We start from the raw sequence: 24833 nt of genomic DNA on the forward strand, positions 1-24833 counted from the left end.
CCTTGGAAGAAACTCAATCAGGAGAGGACTGGGAGATGTTCTGTCGACCATGGAAGCCAGACCGGTTAACTCATCCGCACGACCGTTTTCTTCCCGTCCAATTTGTCGGACCCTTATCGCCTGGAATCGCTTGATGTGGTCTCTTACCAGAGCTTGGTACTTTTCCATTCTGTCATCTTTAGCTTCGTTGACCCTAGACACTTGGTTGACAGCAAGTTGGGAATCGTTGTAAACCATCAGCTCGGATGCGCGCAACTAAAGCGCGCTCTTAAGTCCGGCCAGCAGTGCCTCGTACTCAACCTCATTGTTTGACGTAGGGAATCCAAGTGTGATAGAGTGTTTGATGGTCAGACCATTTGGGGAGATCAAAACTGTGCCCAGCCCGGCACCGTGACGATTTGAGGCTCCATCTACAAAAAGTTTCCACATTTCACCGACAAAGAGCTTCCAACACTCTGAGGGGTCCTGGGAGGCTTGAAGGTCAATTAGATCACGGTCACTCGGCATAGCACTGCAGCCGGCATAGTGCTGCGATGCTGGCGACGCAGCACTGGACCCAACAAGTTGAACTGCTATGCCCAAGTTCGGCGTCGCATCGCCGGGCTGCAGTACTATGCCGGCTGGAGGTTCTATGGCAAGGCAGGCAAGTTCCGCGTCGCCAATATTGCCCTGCTGTGCAATTTCTGGCGAGCCTGCATTCACCTCCTCGGCTGCCGTGGCAAGATCTACCGGGCATACTAGATGAACTCCAGGTGAGAATTCAGCAACGAAATTGACCAATGTCTGTGCTTTTATAGAAGTTCGAGATTGGAACTTGACGTCGAATTGTCCCAATTCGACCGCCCACTTGAGGATTCGACCGGAGAAATCCGCCTACTTGAACAAAGCTTTGAGTGGGAACTCGGTCAAAACGATGATTGTGTGAGCATGAAAATAATGTGCCAATTTCCTGGAGGTCATCATCAACGCCAATGCAAGTTTTTCCAGCGGCAAGTATCTCGACTCTGCCGGTAGCAAGGTTTTGCTTACGTAGAAGATGGGGAAATGCTGGATTCCTTCTGACCAGACAAGCACTGCGTTAACTGCATGCTGAGAAATGGCCAAATAAAGGTAGAGTTCTTTGCCGGGCTTTGGTATCACCAATAATGGAGCAGAAGACAGATACGCCTTTAGCTCGGCCAAAGTCCTGTCACATTCCTCATCCCACGAAAACTTGGATTTCAGGGCTCGAAAGAAAGGGCGGCAGTGATTTGATGACTGGTTTATAAATCGATTAAGCGTGGCGGCCATTCCGGCTAGATACTGCACGTCCTTCGCCGAGTTGGGCTGCTTTAATTCTTGTATGGCTTTGATTTGTGTGAGGTCTGCATCGATGCCTCGGCTTGTGACTAGAAAACCTAGGAATTTCCCGGATCCCACGCCGAAGGCACACTTGGACACATTCAGGCGTAGCTTGTGCTGTTTGAGAATGGCGAATATCTCGGCTAGGTCAGACAAGTGGTCTGCCTGATGCCTGCTTTTGACCACCATATCATCGATGTAAGCCTCCATCATCCGGCCTAGCAGAGGGGCAAACATTTTGGTCACCATCCTTTAAAAAGTTGTCCCGGCGTTCATCAAACCAAAAGGCATGACTCGATAGCAGAAGAGTCCCCTTGGAGTGGTGAAAGAGGTTATCTCACCGGTCGGGGCCATGCATGGCAATCTGATGATAACCATGGTAGGCATCCAAGAAACTGAGCCTTTTATGCCCGGCCGTTAAATCCACCAGCTGGTCTATTCTGGGCAAAGGAAAGTTGTCTTTAGGGCAAGCTCGGTTGATGGTCTTGTAGTCGACGCAAACTCGCCACTTCCTATTCTTCTTGGGTACTACGATTGTGTTTGAAATCCACCGAGGGTATGGCACTTCCTAAATAGCCCGTGCTTCAAGCAAGTTCCTTACCTCCTTCGCGACTACCTCGGCGTGATGAAGAGCCGATCTCCTTGTTCTCTGAATGACTAGCCGTGCATCAGGGAAAACATTGAGTTGGTGGCAAATAAAACTTGGATTGATGCCAGGCATGTCGTAGGGCGACCATGCGAAGACTTCGACGTTTGCCATCAAGAACTCTACCATCTCGGTCCTTTCTTGAGCGGTTAGGCTTGATCCGAGCAAAAAGAACTTGTTTGGACTTTCCGTGTCGATCCGTACTTCTACCAATTCTTCAACAGCTTTGTCCTCGGCCCTGGTGCCCATGTCATCAAGGACACTCTGGTCTTCTGGGCCTTCAATCATTTGCACGAAGCCTTTGGCAGCTCGGCTCCCGTTCACTGCCACGAAGCATTGCTTCGACATGACTTGATTGCCCAAAATTTCCTCAATTTCCCCCATAGCTGAAGGGAATCTTATAACCTGGTGGTAGGTCCATGCTACAACCTGCATAGCGTGAAGCCAGCCCCTACCGAGGATCAGATTGTATGTAGACGGCACCTGCCATACCCAGAACTCCACCTGCTTGACCACGGATCCGACTTTGAGCGGTAAAATTATTTTTCCCAAAGACCACTCCAGTTGTGAGTTAAAACCTACCAGTGGCGAAGTTGCCAGAGCCAAGTCTGTATCTCGGAGTTTGAGTTGTTTGAACGTGTCATAGTACATAATTTCAACCGAGCTTCCTTGGTCAATCAAGATGCGCTTGACATCGAACTTTTTGACGCGGAAGGTAACCACTAGAGCGTCGTTGTGTGGCGTTTGAATGCGCTCTAGGTCCCTTGTGGAGAAACTAATCACGTCTTTTCCCTCGGTCTTCCCCCTTTTGATCGCGGTCTGGATTGACAAAACTTCCCTCTAGTGTTCCGCCTTTTTTATCATTCCTAGGAGCTCGCATACACGCGCCGGCTCCACTATACTGTGGATCACATTAACCACTCCTTGAGGGGGCACCTCCAAGTCATCCGCTCCAGGCGGATCAGCCGGGGCGGGATGTGTGGCCTTAACACCCCCATCAATGTAAAGATCTAAGTGTCCGGCTGCGACTAACTCCTCCAAGTGTTGCTTCAGAGGAAAACAGTCCTCTGTCCGGTGTCCTCGCTCTCGGTGATATGTGCAGCAGTACCGCTGATTGAAGCCCTTTTGCGCGTCGCCTAACTTAGCAGGAAACCGGACGTAATCCTCGTCACGGATTTCACTAAGTATGCGATAGATTGGAATCTTAAAGACCATGGTAATTCCCATCCGAGCTTTCAACCTTCGGTTAGCATCAGCTACGTCATCGCGGGGGTATTCAGCTTGGCCATTCCGACGACCCCTTCCCCGATTTCGATGATTTGACCCACGGTCAAATTTCTCGGTGCGATCATTTGGACAGTTAGTCTCTTGTCCGACCGTGTGTACCTTGCTAGCCGACCTCTTGTCTGTTACCACCGGAGTTGTCTTCGCGGTGGACGTCGCCGTATCATCCTTTACTCGGATGTGCTCATTGATGCGCTGCATTAGTTGGCCCATGGATGTCGGCTGGTTCATAGTAAGCAAGTCCCGCAGCCTATGTCCGACCGGGAGACCGCACTTATATTGGGTGATTGCCAGGTTGATCGGGAAATCTAAAATCTCATTGAAGGTTTCCCAGTATCTGGAGTTGTATGCCTTAAGTGTGTCGCTCGGCTCTATTTTGACACTGAGAAGGTGGTCCACCTCCTTTGGCATTTTAGTGTTGGTCTTGAAACGAGTCACAAAGGCTTCCGCCAACAGCTGCCACCATTCGATGCTTCCCTTCGGCAGCCTCTCAAACCATTTCAAGCCCAGCTCACCCAAACTCGACAGGAAGATAAGGTACATAAGAGCGTCATTGTGCCTATGTCCGGCCATGACCTGCCAGAAGTGGCTTACATGCATGTATGGATAGGTCTTTCCGTCGTAGAGTGTAAACTTGGGCTGGTGAAAGCCCGCGGGGAGCGGTGTGGTTTCTATCTCAAAGGAGAAGGGGGTGGCGTTCAGCCTCGCCAAATCTGTGTCTAGAAGGAGAGGCATGGCTGGGCGGGGTGGTGGCATTATGACCTCTTCACTGGCGTGACCCCCGTAAGATAGCCGCTGGAACGCCGGCACCCTTTGAGTCTCTCGCCGGCGAGCCCGCTCCTTCAAGACTACCTGTAAGTCCTCTGAGCGAGCGGAGTAGGAATATCTCGACGTCGTTGCCGGACGGGAGGGTTGATAGGTACTATCTTGCGCGCTAGAATTCTCTACAGGCGCGTTGGAATCTCCAACCCTGTAACTTCTGGTGACAGAAAGAGAGGGAGTGTGCCGTTGGCTCTGACTGCCTGAACGACGTGGTTGGGTGCACTCACTGTGGTCTCCCACTCCAGCAACACCTTTCCCTTTGACATGCCATTTGAGTGCTTCCATCTCCGCCGCCATTCTCCGGATGACGGCGTCTTGGTCCCTTAACTTGTGCTCCAGACGTCTAGCGTGAGATTCTCTTCGCCGCCGGTGTTCGTCTAGGCTCCGCGAGTGACCAAAACTTCTAGCGCGCTTATCACGTACGTCTCTTGAATGTCCTCCTGGGAAAGTCTCCAGGTCTGCCATGTTTGGAACGGCGGGGACTCCGTCTCTCCGTCTGGCTGACTCCGGGGTAACACCGTCGATGGCGGACAACGGTATTTCGTCGTTGTTCGCCATGGAAGGCGATCAGAGATTGCTTGGAAGACAAGGTTTTGTCTATCAAACTTCCTATAGACGGCGCCAATTGTACGGGGAGCAAATATTCCGCGGCGCCCGTACTCCTTTCGTCTAAGCTCCTTGTCTATTCGATCAACCTGCGAGCACAACGGCGGTGAGCTACCCGGCAGCGTGTGGCCGGAAAACCCCTCTGACGGTCAAGTTAGCACACACACTCAGGGAGAGAGAGAGGAAGAGAGAGATATATCACAATGAGTGTTTCTCACCAAATGATGTTCCATCCCTAGCATGGGGGGCGCAGTCATGCTTATATACTTTCTGCGCTCAACTTTGCACCCATTAGTCTCTCGACACGTGGAGCTGCTCTCCCATCTGTCAGCATAAATCCAGCGAACACCACCTAACCGAACTGTCAGACAACATTAGCGGGAACTTGGCAGCCGGCGGCATTACCTCAGCCTTCCACGACCGTGCTGCGTAACGTGCCTGAGTGCTCCACTCGCCGAGCCCCATAACGGCCGAGCTCGGTAGCATTCCGGCAGAGCCGAGCTCAAGACAGGTCGGCCGGTGAACAGAAGACATTTCCTGCCGAGCTACGTGTGCAACCCATGGAACCTGAGTTGGCAGACGGTCATCTCGGCCAAGTAAGCTTAGTCCAAACATGGGACCTGGACCTTGGGCCTGGGCCTCGACTGAGCAAGATCAACTCCAAGGAAGCCCCAGTTAGCTCGGCCTAAACAGGGGGCCCGAGCCACGACCGAGTGAAACCCACTCGGAACAGGCCCAAATTAGCTCGACCCAAACGTGCTCGGCCCTATCCAGTCCAACTTCCTCCACGGCCCAAAGCCAGATTATAAATCTCTCTCTCAGCTTATATTTTATTTATATTTTCTCATATATTTTTTTTCCCTCTCTCAAATTTTTACTCAAATTTATAATTCAAATACAATTTTATTTTTTATTTTTATTATTATTATTTTAATCTTGATCTTGGAAATGTAGGAAGCTAGCTGTGTGCATGGGGATTCTAGGTAAGGATATGCAGTATGGACAATGACATTTCGTTGTAAACACATGGAAATTTTAGGTGAGTATAGTTGACAATTAAGAGTAAGTATGGAGGGACACATTAGTCATTTTATGAGCGCACAAAATGCAGTGTTGCATTCATATTAAAGGAAGTCTCAAACAATTATTTCACTGTATAAATATAGGAATTTTAGGCGAGAATATGAACAATGACATTTTATTATAACCGATGATCAAGAGTTACTCTAGGGACATTCGAGGAAGCCTTGAACAATGACCGTTTTGTTGTATACATTTGAAAATGAGAAAATATCATTTCGCCTTTTAAATTTTTACGTATTTTTTAATTTGATCATGAAATTTCAATTAATATCAATTTTACATCTAAATTTTTAAAATTTTGATCAATTTGTCTTCTGCCATCATATTCTGTCAACAATTGAACAAAATGTGTTGACGTGGGGGGCAAATTGATTTTTAAGGTACAGTTTGGGGGGCAAATTGATTTTATTTTTTTGAGGGGAGGGGGGGAAATTGATTTTTAAGATGCATAGTTTGAGGGGTAAAATGAAATTTCAAATGAATTTTGGTGTTATTTCAGCACATTCCATCCAATTGTAGACGAAATGGGCCAAATTAATTAAAATTTCAAAAATTTGAGTGTAAAATTAATATTAATTGAAATCTGCCGGTCAAATTGTAAAAAGCACATAAAAGTTTGGATAGTAAAATGATATTTCCGTATGAAAATTCTAGTTAAAGATATAAACAACGACATTTTATTATTACCAATGACCAAGGGTAAATGTCAGGACACTTTCTTATATTTTTTTCTTCATAAAATTACGCAGAATGATCCATTCATACTTGATGGAGCTCTACACACTTCAAGACGAATGTAGCAATTTTGTGCACTTCCCTGTAGATAATTTTTTTATATTTGTGGCATAATTGAACGCTATGATAGCAATTGAGTACTAGTGATAATTTGTAATTGGTTCTTGTTCTTCTTGACGTGACCAAAACTTGGACATTGACATTGATTGGAGCTAAGCTTCACTACATGCTCTTATAGGAACTAAAAATTATTTAGTGAAATTAGGTATTGTTTTTTTTTAAACTCCGGGAAATTAGGTATTGTTGTAATAACATTTAAGATCACATATTTGTATAAAACTCATAAAAATGTGTAATCTAAATATTATCAAGACAGTAATATCCCAATGGCACTATAAATTATAAGGTTTGAGTGCACATATGACATGTAAATGGAAAATAATTTACAAATATAAAATTTATATAAAAGGTATATTCAAAATGACGGGTCATTGGTATTTTTGAAAAACATAGGATAGTGGTAGGTGTTTTAATTGAAATTAAAGAAACGATAAGAAATTATACATTTTCCTACATAATTTATTTATGGGGTCTTACTAAAAAGTGACTTTGGTGTACAGGAAAAAGAAAAAGAAAGAGAAAAAGAAAAGAGGAAATATCATTTTGCCTTTCAAATTATCACGTGCTTTTCAATTTAACTCTCATATTTTGATTTATTTTAATTTAGTACCTGAATTTTCAACAAATTGATCAATTTAACCACTACCGCCTCATTCCGTCTACAATTGGACAGAATGTGCTGACATGGCACCGAAATTCATTTAGAGTCATTTTACTTTGCAAACTATAAAATTTTTAATAAATATTAAAAAATTAAATTTAAATATTTAATAAATATTTTTTTATCTCAATAATAAAAAAAATTAAATTTTAAATAATATATACTTTGCAAAAAAAAAAAAAATATATAAAAGTCCTCATTTAGAATTATCTGAAACTATGAAATATGGATTTTTCGACAAACATGTCGTACCCGTACCGGTTACTTAATTTTGAAAAAAATTTCGCACTCAATTTTGAAATTACCATTAGTCGATCAATTCTATTGAAATTAATTTGGGTAATAAACTAGTTATAATTGAGCGCGCACACACACATAGAGTAGTCAAGAAATTTTCGGCTCAATAAGTTTCTGTAGGATCAACTCGAGATAATTTGAGACTTATGAAGCACAAGTATGGGTATGAGTATTGATATTGATATTGTGTGAGTGATTTTCTGATCACACTGCCCGTTTAGTAATCAGCTAGAGAGCACCGGCAGAATAGATGGCATCAGCTAACCTGTAACAGAAAGAGAAGTCTCCGACGGTGGTTCTTCTACCCGGGGGCACTCCGACGATCAAGTCAGTATATCTCTCAAAGATAATCAAGTGCTAAACTCACTGCTCAAAGCATAAATTGCGTACCTTAAACCTACGGTGGTGCCTCTCTTTTTATAGTTAACTCAATCCTAGTCCCACTAGAAGCCTGACTTCTAAGGACTCCAATTCTGGACTTACCTTGGACTCTTCAAGAGATAAAGATAAACTCCCTAAGAGTTTTATCCTCATCTTGACTAAGTCTCCTCTTCATTCTTGGACTCTTGTCCCCTATCCACTTATATTGGATTCCGATATCTTCGGAGGAAACCTCGGCCTAACCGAGATTACCTCGGCACAACGACCAGGACACGTGGTTCCTCGGCTGACACGTCGGCATCACCTTGCCACGTGTTGGTACTCAGAAAATATATCCCCACAACTACCCCCTAGGTTCTATTACCTCGGTATCCTGAGGTGATGGAACCTATATCGATATTTCTTCCTATACATCGGCTCAAGAACTCCTCAGCCGAGATCATTTATTTCAAGCCGACATGTTCTCTTCAGAGAACAAGAATTCCAGTGAACTCTTTCACGTGTGTGAACTGTCATGCATCATTTACTCAACCGTTTCATTCACACGTCTTCACCTCATTGGACCGTACCTATGACGCGCTTGTAAGCCGTCTTGCGTCTGTGTGCACCGTCTGACGTATGCGTTGTTTCAGGCGCATTCAATGCTCCGTTTTGCCGCCATTTCAAATTTTTGACAAAACCTTTTCCCCTTTCTTCATTTTTCACTTTTGCATTCGATTTCTCTTCGCTTTTCCTCTCTCTAGTTCCTGAATACGCCATTGTTCTAGTCCTCAAGCTCTGCAACTGCCTTCCTTTCTCCCTTCCTGTGAAGCTTTCGTCGTTTTTGTTACATTTGTAACTGTTGTCTTACTTCGGCAATCTTCATACCGGCTTCACTTTTTTCTGGTAAGCCACTGTTCCTTTCGTTTTTAATTTTGTTGATATTCTTCATTACTTGTTGCCATTATTGTTTCAAATCTTGCGAATCACATATCTGAACATATTTATTCAAATGGTTTTGATCTTGCCCATATCTTGAATACATAATGTTCACCACTTTCTTGCACTCTTGTTACTGTTCTTGACCCTTTATTTCTCGTATTCTTTATGCTCTTGATAGCCCATCCCTGTTCTTGATTCTAAAGCACGTCTTTGCCTTTCTGTCTTCCAAATTCGTGCCTTCAACCCTTGCTTTCATAGATCTAGGTTTGGGATTTGTTGTGCAGAACCCATAATTTAGGAAAAAACTGAAACTAGTACTTTACCTAGATTTTTGTCAAGGTCTTATTAACCCTCTCAAAACATTTTTTCTTTGAAATCCAACCCCTCTAATTCAGGCCGATATCATGGGTATGTGGAGACATAGGGTAGATACCCCGACCAAACTTGAGTACTTTAGGCAAGAGTTCTCTATCCCTACCGATGTCCATCTGAGGCTGGCTGGAGATAACGACTCCATCATACCCACAGATGATTCGATGCCCTTTCCCATTGTAGCTTTCACAGAGTGCGGACTCCGGCTCCCACTCAACATCCTTTTTCGTGAGATTCTTCACTATTATAAGTTGAACTCCATGCAACTGGCAATTAATTCCTACCGAGTGATCAATGGCATCATAGCCTTAGCTAAACAGGAAAATGCTAGGATCACCCTAGCCGATATCTAGTATTGCTATACCATATGTGCTCTTAATTTGAAAGAAAAAGGCTACATTTATTACCTTAAGCCGAGGTCTACAGAATTCAAAATCGTAGCCGACCTCCCAGACTCAAACAAGGGGGCTGGAGATGACTATTTCATTACCTCGGAAAATTGGGAGTTTGCTCCAAACGAGGACATCCATCTCTACCCTCTTCCTTGATCAGTTTTAGAGGGCAAGGGTAAGAGCCCCGTATTCAGCTTTGCCTATTTTCTTTCAAAGTCTTACATATTTTGTCTGTTTCTGACGTCTGTTCTTTTTTGCAGCTGTTCATAAGCCACCAAAAAATTTTCGCCAATCCTTTGTTCCCAGCAAAGATTTGAAGAAACTTCTGTACTTGCTAGTCCATAAAAGGAAAGCGCCTGTGCCTCTTAATTTTATTCCAACATATAAGTCAACTTTGCCCGACATTCCCAAAGGAAGAAGAAAAGCCTTTCTCCACCCTCTGCTACAACTCCATTGACTGCATCCACATCACAAACAGATCAAGGATCGACATCCGATCCAACTGATCAGCCATCAACTTCGGCTCCATACCTTGTCCCAATATCAGAACGAAAACGTCGGTAACGATTTGTCCTTACTGCCGAGATGGGCCGCCCAAAACCAGTTGCAAAAGACCTCTTAGACAGCCTCCCTTCTGATGTTGAAACTCAACCAACACAAACCATGCCCCCACCGAAGCCGAAAAGAGTTAAAAAGGCTCAGCCAAAGGCTAAAGTAACTCAAGTTGAATCTGAGGATACTTTACCTATTTCCAAGCTGGCTGAGAGTGACAAATCTCAACCCTCTACTGAGAAGAGGCCCTCTGAAACCCAGCCATCAAAATCTCAAAAATCAAAGAAGCCGAGGTCAATCTCTGCAACGACCTCGGGGTCCAAAATACTAGACGTCCCCTGGGCACCTGAAATTACTCTAGAAGATAAGCCTGTTATGGCTAGTGATAGCGCCGATGACATCAATGTCGGTGTCGCCCTCAGTGCTGCTCTACTTCTTCCAGGCGATCTTGACAAGAACGCCAAGATGAGCGAGTATGAGAACTACGCTTTCATGCTTCAACGTTCTGTTCAAGTAAGTGTCTTCACTTGGTAACTTGTCTTTCTTTCTCCTTTTCATACTTGTAAAATTTTTCAAATAAATTTTGCCTTGTGCTTTTTCAGGCCATTTAGAATGCCCATTCTCTCTCCATGCAAGCCTTTGAAAATCAGGAGAAATTGGTCAACATGAAGAGGGAGTTTTCTGCCCTTCAAAAGGCCAATAAAATCCTTCAATCAAAAATGAAGAAGTTGGAGGATCAGGCTGAGGCTGCTATCAAAGCCCAGACTGAGGCCAAAGAGAAGGCCGATTCTGCCGAGGCCATAAAGAAGGTTGCTGAGTCCCAGAGAAAAGAGGCCAAAGAGAAAATGGCCCAGGCCGAAAAGGAGCTTCAAGAGGCCCTGGCTACTAAAGACGCCGAAATCAAAGAAGCTGATGAAAAGGCGTACACTCAAGGCATGGCCGACGTTACTGAGGCTTATGAACTTCAAGTGAAGCAGGCATGCAACAAGGGTTTCACCCTTGGTTGGATGTCTCTTCTGAAAAAACTCAATGTCCCTGATGATTCGCCTCTGAGGAATGCCGATGATATTCCTCTTCCATTCCCTCCACCTCATCCACCAGCTCAGTCCGATAAAGATTCAGAATCTGAAGATGAGGAAGAGGATGATGCCTTGGTGAGAAAAGTAAAGGAGGCTACTGTGTCCAAGTCCCCTCCCCAAAATGAGCAAGTCCTAGACTTAACTCATGACGAGGAGGTTGAGGAGGTTCCCAAGGATGTGATTCCTCCAAAGGTATCATCGGATTCACTTCTTGCTGATAAGAGTATTGATGAGACCCTTGCCCAAATTGATGCTGAGATCGCGGTGGAGAAGGCGGCCGAGGTATCTTCTCAGCAGTCCTCTGACGTCCAATCCCAGCCTGCTGCCGATGTTGGGGAATCTTAGTTTTGATGTCATGTCTTTTCTTTTCTTGTCTTTTGTTCTCTTGTACTTCTTTGTTTCTTTAGACGATGTAAGTTTTGCATATGGCCGATGTGCCTTTTTGTGAATGCTAACTCAACTTTCTTTTTCTGAATGCTTGCATCTTTGTCTTCTTCTAACTGCTCTTGCATGAGTATATACTTAGAATATTTTGTATGTCTTATGTACTCTTCCTTCTTTGTGCAATCTTCTCGGGGTGACACACTTCGGTTATGCCACCTGACGATTTACCTCGACAAGTACTTGTCCTGTAAATTGCTTACAAATTTCAATAAGGATTAACATATACTGTTTTAATTTCTATTTTGTAAACTTTTCTTAAGTTATAACAAGTGCCAAACAATGATTTTGGTTTAGCTTCAATTTGTAAATTGTTACAAATTTCAACAAGCGTTAAGCATTACTTCGGTTTATCTTCAACTTGTAAATTGCTATAAATTTCAGCAAGTAAAGATAAACAATAATCTTGGCTTAACTTCAACTTATAAATTGCTACAAATTTCAACAAGCGTTAAGCATTACTTCGGTTTAACTTCAACTTGTAAATTGCTACAAATTTCAACAAGTGAAGATAAACAATAATCTCGGCTTAACTTCAACTTGTAAATTGCCACAAATTTTAACAAGCGTTAAGCATTACTTCGGTTTAACTTCAACTTGTAAATTGTTACAAATTTCAACAAGTAAAGATAAACAATAATCTCGGCTTAACTTCAACTTGTAAATTGCTACAAATTTCAACAAGCGTTAAGTATTACTTCGGTTTAACTTCAACTTGTAAATTGCTACAAATTTCAACAAGTGAAGATAAACAATAATCTCGGCTTAACATCAACTTGTAAATTGCTACAAATTTCAACAAGCGTTAAGCCTTACTTTGGTTTAACTTCAACTTGTAAATTGCTACAAATTTCAACAAGTGAAGATAAACAATAATCTCGGCTCAACTTCAACTTGTAAATCGCTACAAATTTCAACAAGCGTTAAGCATTACTTCGGTTTAACTTCAACTTGTAAATTGGTACAAATTTCAACAAGTGAAGATAAACAATAATCTCGGCTTAACTTCAACTTGTAAATTGTTACAAATTTCAACAAGTGAAGATAAACAATTTTGTCTTCTTTCTGCCCCTAATGTGAATCTGAGTTCCACTTGGGTTCTCATTATTCAGAAACAACATTATGCATCTTTTATCAATTCACAAGTCTTGGAGAATTCTGCTAAGATTTTATTGATGACGTCCTCAAAAAATAACAAGGAACATCTAATGATAAAAAAATTTCAAATTACAAGTGTTCCAGGGTCTTGGCAATGCTTTGCCCTCATAATCTTCAAGCTGGGATGCTCAATTGCCCAATACCGAAGTAATTCTGTAGGGTCCTTCCCAGTTTGGGCCAAGCTTTCCCTCTCTAGGATCCTTCTTGTTGCCAATAACTTTTCTTAGGACTAGATCGCCGACTTGAAAATCCCTAGGATTGACCTTCTTATTGTAAGCTCTAGCAAGTTGCTGATGGTATGCTGCGAGCTGAATTGCAGCTTTCTCCTTTCTTTCTTCTAAGAGATCCAGATCTCGGGCTAGAAGTATATTATTAGTCCCATTCTCTACTCCCTGGGTTCTGATCCCTGGGATGCCGATCTCCAGTGGGATGACTGCTTTTGTGCCGTAAGCCATAGCAAAGGGGGTTTCCCCTATTGATCTTCTCGGCGTAGTCCGATATGCCCAGAGTACATTGGGCAACTCATCTACCCACTTTCCTTTTGCTGCCTGTAACCTCTTCTTTATCCCATCCAAAATTACTTTGTTGGATGCTTCTGCTTGCCCATTTCTTTGGGAAAAACTTGGTGTTGAAAAGTAATTCTTTATCTTGAATTTCGCACATAAGTTCTTGATGAGTTTGCTGTCAAATTGCGTTCCGTTGTCGGCAACTATTGCTCTTGGAATGCCAAATCTGGTGATGATGTTTCTTCATATGAAGTTCTTGACATCCATATCTCGGATTTTGGCAAGAGGTTCTGCTTCTATCCACTTCGTGAAGTAATCTGTTGCTACCAGCAAGTACTTCCTTTGCCCAGTTGCTTGGGGCAACTGCCCAACAAGATCCATGCCCCATTGGGCAAATGGCCATGGACTAGATACAGGGTTCAGGTCAGCAGTTGGCTGGTGTATCAAAGGTGCGAACCTTTGGCATTGTTCACACTTCTTTACGTAGGCTTTTGCATATTTTTGCATGTAGGGCCACCAATACCCCTAGGTAATGGTCCTGTGAGCTAGTGATCTTCCCCCCAGCGTGGCTTCCACAAATCCCTTCATGAATTTCATATAGAAAATCTTCAACCTGCAAAGGGTGTACGCACCTTAAAAGGGGTCTAGTGAAGGACTTCTGTAGAGATGTCCGTCCGCTGTTAGATTAAATCTTGTCGACTTCAATCTGACCTTGTGTGCTTCCTTATGGTCTTCTGGCAGCTGTAACAACCCTCATACTGTTTACCGATTAATGACTGATTAACCGCTAATTACTGTTAACCGAGACTGATTTTGACTGATAATTGAACTACCTAAGGTACTGAACTGACTGACTGAAAACTGGAATCGAATTGACTGAGTATGTGTGTGTTAAATTGTGTTCTATCTGTTTGACTGTTTGACTATCTGTTCCTGTTTGTATGTTTAAACTGCTAATTGAAGGCCTTATCGGCGGCCGAATTAGAAATCGACTGATGTTCCGTGACCCTTATAATTAATGTGATTTTACGGTATATTTACCTGAAAACTGTTTAGGTATGATTAAATTAGATTAAAATAAGCTAATTGAAGAGTTGGACTTAATTACCGTTTTGCCATTGTTAGTGGGCCCTTATTATAACATGTTAGAGCCTTGGTATGCTTGAATCAAACATTTTTCTCAGCTCATTTCTTGCTTTTGCCGACCAAGAGAGGAGAGTTAGAGAGAGAGAGAATTGTTCTTGTTGATTTTGCTGGTAAATTGCTTGGTAATTGAAGAATTGTTGAAGTGATTGCATATTTGAGCTCCCTTCTTGAAATACAAGACTAAAGGTAGCTCCATTGTCTTCTTAGTCATGTTTTGGTTCATTGTGGTTGAATTGAAGCTTAATTGTTGCATGCATGTTGCCATTCTTGAAGTTTTGAGGTTGTAGTTCATAATACCTCACATGCATGTCCATCTTTTGGTCATACTCCATGAGTTCATCTTGTTTTTGAAGGTTTGAGCTCTTTTGAAACAGCATTGAAGCTTTAAAAATGATTTAAGGTCATGCATGTCATGTTTGAGGATTGTTCTTGGAAAATGGTTGGAAATTGGGTTTGAATTAAACACCCTTGGGCTTTGATTTCCTAAATTGAGTTTTGAAATATGTTATTCTATGTGTTTAAAAGAGTTTTCCAGAAAATTGGCCCAAGAGGATCGAATTTTATGCATTTAAGCTTGGTTTTGAACCTGGAGCTCGAATCTGGGATTTCCAGATTTCAGTCGTCCGCTCGAGCGGGGGTAGTGCCGCTCGAGCGGTAAAATCGAGCTTCCAGCATCTTGCACTGTAGAACAGTCCGCTCGAGCGGAGTATTGGGCGCTCGAGCGGAGGACTGGATGACACGCTCGAGCGGGGACCTTTGTTTGCCTGTACGCTCGAGCGGGGAAACCTGCGCTCGAGCGGGACCCTGTTTCACTGAAATTTCCGAAAATGTTTTCTAAGTGTATTTTTGCATCCTCATCCCATCCTAGGCATTCTTAGGCCTAGTTTAAGACATCTTGATGAGGATATCGATGTAGAACACACCAAGGCAAATTAGGGATTAAGTTATGAGATTTCCCAACTGTGTAGCTTAGTGTGTTCAATCTGTTAACTGTGTAGGGTTGGCGACTGGAGAGACACGCTCTAGCATACTGTAGCCCGAACTCTGTGAGTAACAATTGTGTAAAGATATGTTCAACTGATTATCTTTTGAATACTGAACTGAACTGTTTACTGAACTGGTATTATTTACTGAATGAATGTATGTCCTTTATTTCTGAACTGTACTGTGGCATCCTTAGTACCTACGGTTTACTGTTACTGTTACTGTTACAGAGATCTCTGTCGGTTTCCTTGTGGAACCACTACTGTTTACTGACTGATGGCCATCATTACTGTTCGGTCTTTTAAGACCTACTGTTACTGTTATGCTAATGGATGTACCACATATGACTGTTTACTGTACTGAGCAACTGAAATACTGATTGAAATGAACTGTTTTCATTACTGTAAGGACATTCATTCTAAACCCCTTTACGCTTTATGTTATTCACTGGGCTTTAGCTCACTGCTCATATATATATGTAGGTGTTCAGGCACCAGACCACAGCTAGAGGCGTCAGGGTTACTCCAGTTTTGTCAAGCCAGCCTTTGTGCCTCACCGCGAGGTTCCGAGTCTACCTGCGAAGGCTTAGGGGTGTTTTAAGAATTCCCCCTTCTGTACTGTTTTACCGCTCTGTATAGACTGTATGTTACTGTACCGTTATATAGGGTCGAGTCCCTAATCTGAATGCTTGTAAATATCGTGCATACTGTTCTGTACTGTTATGTATAAATGTATGAAAAATCTTTTTGGCATACAGACTGTCACAGCTCAATGGACATTATTTATTTACTGTATTGGCTTCCGCCAGGCCCTGTACTCTGTTTTACTGTATTACTGTTAAGCAGGCCTTCGGTAATCTCGGATTACTGGCCGGTTACGGTGCTAAACCCATAGGGCCGGGTTTGGGTCGTGACAGAGTGGTATCAGAGCGATACTTAACCACGAGTTATACCGCACACACGTGTCCAAATGAGCTATAGGGTGTCCTAGAAAAGTGATTAGGGCATCGCATGAGCATGATAAGTGTGTGATTATGTTATGACTGAATACGTGCTAATGTGGTAAACTGTTAAACAAGTGACTGCTTATGTTTAAAACTGTTATAACTGCTTATAGTGAAATGGACAATGCAAATGAACCTGAATCCTCGTCTACCGAGGCAAGAATGGAAAGAATGGAAAGAATGATAGAACTGATAACTGCTAGACTTGAACAACAACAGAACCAACCGCCCCCACCTCCTCCTCCTCCGGTACAGCCGGAACCTAATGTTAATGTGAATGATGGGGATATTATTGCTCTGACCCAGAAGTTCAGCAAAATGAAACCGCCATCCTTTCAGGGAGGCCTTGAACCGTTAAAAGCTGAAGCTTGGGTTCTGGAAACAGAGAAACTATTTGAAGTGTTTCCGTGCTCAGAAGCGAATAAAGTACTGTTAGCTACCTTCACCTTGCAAGAAGAAGCTAGAAGGTGGTGGATGTTGATCCGCGATACAACTACTGTTATGACTTGGGCTCAGTTCAAGGAGTCATTCTTTGAAAAGTACTTCCCGCAGTGTGTCAGGGATAGGAAAGTAACTGAGTTTGAACAACTGAAACAGGGCACCACGTCGGTTGCCGAATATGAAACAAAATTTACTGAACTTGCCCGTTATGCACCGCACATGGTGGATACTGAGTATAAGAAGGCCAGGAAATTTGAGGGCGGCCTTAATGTTGCAATTCTTGATCGAATAAACGTTTTGAAACTACCAACTTTTGTGGGTGTTCTCGACCGGGCATTGATGGCCGAGTCAAACATTGCAGCAGTGAAACAATCTGAGACACCAACAACTGAATGGCATGGTAAAAGGCAGGGTTTCAAATTCAAGAAAGGCAAGCACAACCCAGCCAACAAGAAACAGAATACGGGGTCGACAACTAGCCCCAGTCAAGGGAGTGGGTTCGTACCACCCTGTTCTGAATGTGGCAAGAAGCACAAAGGGGTCTGTTACAAACTATCTGGAGCCTGTTACAGGTGTGGCAAGGTGGGCCACATGGTTAAAGATTGTCCTTCCGCTCCTCAGGGCAATAGCAAAGCTGCAGCCAGCGGCGCGGCATCAAATGCTCCACTAAAACCGAATCCTAAAGCTACCGGGAAAGAGCCTGTGAGGCAAGGCCGAGTGTTCGCACTAGTACCGGGAGATGTGCAGAATACCGAGACCGTTGTGTCAGGTATTCTCTCTATTTGTACACAAAATGCATATGTATTGATTGATTCGGGGTCTACACATTCTTATGTATCGCATGCTTTCTCACGGAAACTGAATAGACCCTTAGAACCTATGAACTATCTGCTAGCCGTATCATCACCTGTAGGGGGATCCATGACATGTGCTTATATGTACCCCGCATGTGAAATTATTGTTGGGGATATGCATCTGTTTATTGATTTACTGCCATTGAACATTGATCATTTTGACATAATATTGGGAATGGATTGGTTACAAAAATATCATGCCACTATTGACTGTGTGACCAAGCAAGTTGTTTTCCGTCCACCTGGTCTGCCTGAATTCGTGTTTAATGGGGTTGGAGTAGTACCTCCCCCGTATCTGATTTCATCTGTGAAAGCTGTAAAATTGATTAGAAAGGGCTGTAAGGGATATTTGTGTTCTGTACTGACTGTATCTACTGATGATAATGCTAATGTGAACTGTATTCCTATAGTCAGAGAATTCCCAGATGTTTTTCCAGACAATTTGCCAGGGGATTTGATTGACAGGGAGATTGAATTCACCGTGGACGTGATTCCCGGAACACAGCCAGTTTCTAAAGCTCCCTACCGAATGGCTCCAACTGAACTGAAAGAATTGAAGGCGCAATTGCAAGAACTGTTAGACAAGAAGTTTATTAGACCCAGTACCTCACCATGGGGTGCACCGGTTTTGTTTGTAAAGAAGAAAGACGGCTCACTGAGACTGTGCATTGACTACCGTGAATTGAACAAGGTAACTGTAAAGAATAAATACCCGTTACCGCGTATTGATGACCTGTTTGATCAGTTACAGGGTGCTAAAGTATTTTCCAAGATTGATCTTAGATCCGGATATCATCAACTGAAGGTTAAGCCGGAAGACATTGATAAAACTGCTTTTAGAACGAGGTATGGACATTACGAATTTTTAGTTATGCCTTTTGGAGTCACGAATGCACCAGCTGCATTTATGGACCTCATGAACAGAATCTTTAAACCATACCTTGACAACTTTATTGTTGTATTTATTGATGACATATTGATTTACTCCAAGAGTATAGAAGAACATGAACATCATCTGAGACTTGCCCTACAAACTTTAAGAGAACAGAAACTGTATGCTAAACTGTCTAAATGTGAATTTTGGCTTGACCATGTTATGTTTTTGGGGCATGTTGTTAGCAAAGATGGAATTTCTGTTGATCCGCAGAAAATTGAAGCTGTAGTGAACTGGCCTAGACCGACAAATGTGACTGAAGTCCGAAGCTTTTTGGGATTGGCTGGATATTACAGAAGATTTGTCAAAGATTTCTCCAAAATTGCTCTACCATTGACTCAGTTAACTCAGAAGGGGACATCATTTGACTGGACTGACCAAAGAGAATCTGCTTTCCAGGAGTTGAAAACTCGATTAGTGACTGCACCTGTTCTGACCTTACCTTCAGGTACGGATGGTTATACTGTGTTTAGTGATGCTTCTCATAAGGGTTTGGGATGTGTTTTAATGCAGAATGGGAGAGTTATTGCTTATGCTTCCCGACAACTGAGACCACATGAAAAGAACTACCCGACCCATGATCTGGAACTTGCTGCAGTAGTATTTGCACTGAAAATCTGGCGTCACTACCTATACGGGGTAACATGTGAAGTATATACCGACCACAAGAGTTTGAAATATTTCTTCACACAGAAAGAACTGAACATGAGACAGCGGAGATGGCTAGAACTGATTAAAGACTATGACCTACAGATATTGTACCATCCGGGAAAAGCCAATACCGTTGCCGATGCATTGAGCCGAAAATCGATTGGAAACTTAGCATGTTTGCTTACCGGACAGAAAGAGTTACTTTGTGACCTTGAAAAGTCTAAAATTGAAATTGTTTTGGGAGAACAAGGTGGAACCTTAGCTGCTATTTCTGCCCAACCAACACTGATTGAAGAGATTAAAGAGAAACAACAACTGGATGACTTCTTGAAAAAGATCATCGAAGAAAGAGAATCCAAACCGAGACCCGGATTCAAATTTGAGAATAATGTACTGAAATTTCAAGAAAGACTGTGTGTACCAAATGACACTGAACTGAAAAGAAGAGTTCTGCAAGAAGGCCACAATTCGAAACTGTCTATCCATCCAGGGAACACGAAAATGTACCAAGATATGAAACAGAATTTCTGGTGGCCGGGAATGAAGAAGGAAATTGCCGACTTTGTGTCCAAATGTCTTCATTGTCAACAGGTCAAAGCTGAACATCAACGACCTACCGGATTATTGCAACCCTTACCTATACCAGAGTGGAAATGGGAGCATATTACGATGGATTTTATCGTTGGGTTACCTCGCTCCAGAAAAGGTATGGATTCAATTTGGGTTGTTGTTGATAGACTAACCAAATCTGCTCACTTCTTACCTGTCAAGACAATCTATAATGCGGACAAATTGGCTGTTATCTATATTGATGAGATTGTAAGACTGCATGGAGTGCCTGTGTCTATTGTTTCTGACAGGGATTCGAAGTTTACATCGAGGTTTTGGCAAAGTCTACAGACTGCATTGGGTACTGAATTAAGGCTGAGTAGTGCCTATCATCCTCAGACAGATGGACAGTCAGAAAGGACCATCCAAACTCTGGAGGATTTACTGAGAATGTGTATCCTTGATTTTCAGGGAGACTGGGAAAGTCATCTGCCATTAGTTGAATTCGCCTACAATAACAGCTACCATTCGAGTATTGGTATGGCGCCTTTCGAGGCATTGTATGGCAGAAAATGTAGATCTCCGATTTGCTGGGCAGAAGTTGGAGATGGGCCGTTGCTTGGGCCCGAGATTGTGTATGAAACAACTGAAAAAGTGAAACTGATACAGCAAAGACTGAAAACTGCACAGAGTAGACAGAAAAGTTATGCAGATGTCAGAAGACGGGACAGAGAGTATGAAGTGGGTGATCACGTTTTTGTGAAAGTGACACCAATGAAAGGCCAGACTCGTTTTGGAGTCAAAGGCAAGTTAGCGCCGAGATATGTCGGACCGTATGAGATTATTGAGAAAATCAATCCGGTGGCGTATCAAGTTGCGCTCCCTCCTGAAATGGAGCATATGCATAACGTCTTCCACATTTCGATGTTGAGAGACTACCTCCGGGATCCCTTCCATGTAATTGAGCCTACTCGTATAGTGCTGAGTGATGACTACACTTACGAGGAACGTCCTATGCAGATTGTTAACAGACGGATCAAGAAACTGAGAAACAAAGAGATCCCGCTAGTGAAAGTTGACTGGCAGAACCATGGTGGTATGTATGCCACTTGGGAAAGGGAAGATGACATGGCTAAAAGATATCCTGAACTATTCCCACTGAATCCTGTTTTCTTCCAGAATGAAGGTAACTCGAGTTTAGAGGACTAAACTCTTTATAAGGAGGGGAGACTGTAACAACCCTCATACTGTTTACCGATTAATGACTGATTAACCGCTAATTACTGTTAACCGAGACTGATTTTGACTGATAATTGAACTACCTAAGGTACTGAACTGACTGACTGAAAACTGGAATCGAATTGACTGAGTATGTGTGTGTTAAATTGTGTTCTATCTGTTTGACTGTTTGACTATCTGTTCCTGTTTGTATGTTTAAACTGCTAATTGAAGGCCTTATCGGCGGCCGAATTAGAAATCGACTGATGTTCCGTGACCCTTATAATTAATGTGATTTTACGGTATATTTACCTGAAAACTGTTTAGGTATGATTAAATTAGATTAAAATAAGCTAATTGAAGAGTTGGACTTAATTACCGTTTTGCCATTGTTAGTGGGCCCTTATTATAACATGTTAGAGCCTTGGTATGCTTGAATCAAACATTTTTCTCAGCTCATTTCTTGCTTTTGCCGACCAAGAGAGGAGAGTTAGAGAGAGAGAGAATTGTTCTTGTTGATTTTGCTGGTAAATTGCTTGGTAATTGAAGAATTGTTGAAGTGATTGCATATTTGAGCTCCCTTCTTGAAATACAAGACTAAAGGTAGCTCCATTGTCTTCTTAGTCATGTTTTGGTTCATTGTGGTTGAATTGAAGCTTAATTGTTGCATGCATGTTGCCATTCTTGAAGTTTTGAGGTTGTAGTTCATAATACCTCACATGCATGTCCATCTTTTGGTCATACTCCATGAGTTCATCTTGTTTTTGAAGGTTTGAGCTCTTTTGAAACAGCATTGAAGCTTTAAAAATGATTTAAGGTCATGCATGTCATGTTTGAGGATTGTTCTTGGAAAATGGTTGGAAATTGGGTTTGAATTAAACACCCTTGGGCTTTGATTTCCTAAATTGAGTTTTGAAATATGTTATTCTATGTGTTTAAAAGAGTTTTCCAGAAAATTGGCCCAAGAGGATCGAATTTTATGCATTTAAGCTTGGTTTTGAACCTGGAGCTCGAATCTGGGATTTCCAGATTTCAGTCGTCCGCTCGAGCGGGGGTAGTGCCGCTCGAGCGGTAAAATCGAGCTTCCAGCATCTTGCACTGTAGAACAGTCCGCTCGAGCGGAGTATTGGGCGCTCGAGCGGAGGACTGGATGACACGCTCGAGCGGGGACCTTTGTTTGCCTGTACGCTCGAGCGGGGAAACCTGCGCTCGAGCGGGACCCTGTTTCACTGAAATTTCCGAAAATGTTTTCTAAGTGTATTTTTGCATCCTCATCCCATCCTAGGCATTCTTAGGCCTAGTTTAAGACATCTTGATGAGGATATCGATGTAGAACACACCAAGGCAAATTAGGGATTAAGTTATGAGATTTCCCAACTGTGTAGCTTAGTGTGTTCAATCTGTTAACTGTGTAGGGTTGGCGACTGGAGAGACACGCTCTAGCATACTGTAGCCCGAACTCTGTGAGTAACAATTGTGTAAAGATATGTTCAACTGATTATCTTTTGAATACTGAACTGAACTGTTTACTGAACTGGTATTATTTACTGAATGAATGTATGTCCTTTATTTCTGAACTGTACTGTGGCATCCTTAGTACCTACGGTTTACTGTTACTGTTACTGTTACAGAGATCTCTGTCGGTTTCCTTGTGGAACCACTACTGTTTACTGACTGATGGCCATCATTACTGTTCGGTCTTTTAAGACCTACTGTTACTGTTATGCTAATGGATGTACCACATATGACTGTTTACTGTACTGAGCAACTGAAATACTGATTGAAATGAACTGTTTTCATTACTGTAAGGACATTCATTCTAAACCCCTTTACGCTTTATGTTATTCACTGGGCTTTAGCTCACTGCTCATATATATATGTAGGTGTTCAGGCACCAGACCACAGCTAGAGGCGTCAGGGTTACTCCAGTTTTGTCAAGCCAGCCTTTGTGCCTCACCGCGAGGTTCCGAGTCTACCTGCGAAGGCTTAGGGGTGTTTTAAGAATTCCCCCTTCTGTACTGTTTTACCGCTCTGTATAGACTGTATGTTACTGTACCGTTATATAGGGTCGAGTCCCTAATCTGAATGCTTGTAAATATCGTGCATACTGTTCTGTACTGTTATGTATAAATGTATGAAAAATCTTTTTGGCATACAGACTGTCACAGCTCAATGGACATTATTTATTTACTGTATTGGCTTCCGCCAGGCCCTGTACTCTGTTTTACTGTATTACTGTTAAGCAGGCCTTCGGTAATCTCGGATTACTGGCCGGTTACGGTGCTAAACCCATAGGGCCGGGTTTGGGTCGTGACAGAGTGGTATCAGAGCGATACTTAACCACGAGTTATACCGCACACACGTGTCCAAATGAGCTATAGGGTGTCCTAGAAAAGTGATTAGGGCATCGCATGAGCATGATAAGTGTGTGATTATGTTATGACTGAATACGTGCTAATGTGGTAAACTGTTAAACAAGTGACTGCTTATGTTTAAAACTGTTATAACTGCTTATAGTGAAATGGACAATGCAAATGAACCTGAATCCTCGTCTACCGAGGCAAGAATGGAAAGAATGGAAAGAATGATAGAACTGATAACTGCTAGACTTGAACAACAACAGAACCAACCGCCCCCACCTCCTCCTCCTCCGGTACAGCCGGAACCTAATGTTAATGTGAATGATGGGGATATTATTGCTCTGACCCAGAAGTTCAGCAAAATGAAACCGCCATCCTTTCAGGGAGGCCTTGAACCGTTAAAAGCTGAAGCTTGGGTTCTGGAAACAGAGAAACTATTTGAAGTGTTTCCGTGCTCAGAAGCGAATAAAGTACTGTTAGCTACCTTCACCTTGCAAGAAGAAGCTAGAAGGTGGTGGATGTTGATCCGCGATACAACTACTGTTATGACTTGGGCTCAGTTCAAGGAGTCATTCTTTGAAAAGTACTTCCCGCAGTGTGTCAGGGATAGGAAAGTAACTGAGTTTGAACAACTGAAACAGGGCACCACGTCGGTTGCCGAATATGAAACAAAATTTACTGAACTTGCCCGTTATGCACCGCACATGGTGGATACTGAGTATAAGAAGGCCAGGAAATTTGAGGGCGGCCTTAATGTTGCAATTCTTGATCGAATAAACGTTTTGAAACTACCAACTTTTGTGGGTGTTCTCGACCGGGCATTGATGGCCGAGTCAAACATTGCAGCAGTGAAACAATCTGAGACACCAACAACTGAATGGCATGGTAAAAGGCAGGGTTTCAAATTCAAGAAAGGCAAGCACAACCCAGCCAACAAGAAACAGAATACGGGGTCGACAACTAGCCCCAGTCAAGGGAGTGGGTTCGTACCACCCTGTTCTGAATGTGGCAAGAAGCACAAAGGGGTCTGTTACAAACTATCTGGAGCCTGTTACAGGTGTGGCAAGGTGGGCCACATGGTTAAAGATTGTCCTTCCGCTCCTCAGGGCAATAGCAAAGCTGCAGCCAGCGGCGCGGCATCAAATGCTCCACTAAAACCGAATCCTAAAGCTACCGGGAAAGAGCCTGTGAGGCAAGGCCGAGTGTTCGCACTAGTACCGGGAGATGTGCAGAATACCGAGACCGTTGTGTCAGGTATTCTCTCTATTTGTACACAAAATGCATATGTATTGATTG

At 42.9% G+C, this 24833-nt stretch overlaps 2 protein-coding genes across 2 annotated transcripts in view; one reads left to right on the plus strand and one right to left on the minus strand.

The window, feature by feature from the left end:
* Positions 1-255: 255 nt before the first annotated feature.
* Positions 256-1290, minus strand: LOC145791236 (uncharacterized). The gene is made up of 3 exons (XM_082871562.1): positions 1030-1290; positions 495-873; positions 256-410 (listed from the first exon to the last, which is right to left on the minus strand). The coding sequence occupies exons 1-3, from the start codon at positions 1288-1290 to the stop codon at positions 256-258; spliced, it is 795 nt and encodes a 264-aa protein (XP_082727688.1).
* A 12012-nt stretch (positions 1291-13302) lies between these two features.
* The window catches only part of LOC145791237 (uncharacterized), a 34239-nt gene continuing 22708 nt past the window's right edge, over positions 13303-24833 (plus strand). The window contains exons 1-2 of the mRNA XM_082871563.1: positions 13303-13337; positions 18156-19398. Of these exons, the coding sequence (XP_082727689.1) occupies positions 13303-13337; positions 18156-19398 (1278 nt within the window). The remainder of the gene's footprint in view (positions 13338-18155; positions 19399-24833) is intronic.

This window comes from Camellia sinensis, chromosome 5 (genome assembly GCF_055761805.1).
Source record: "Camellia sinensis isolate YWXY chromosome 5, ASM5576180v1, whole genome shotgun sequence".
Taxonomy (NCBI): domain Eukaryota; kingdom Viridiplantae; phylum Streptophyta; class Magnoliopsida; order Ericales; family Theaceae; genus Camellia; species Camellia sinensis.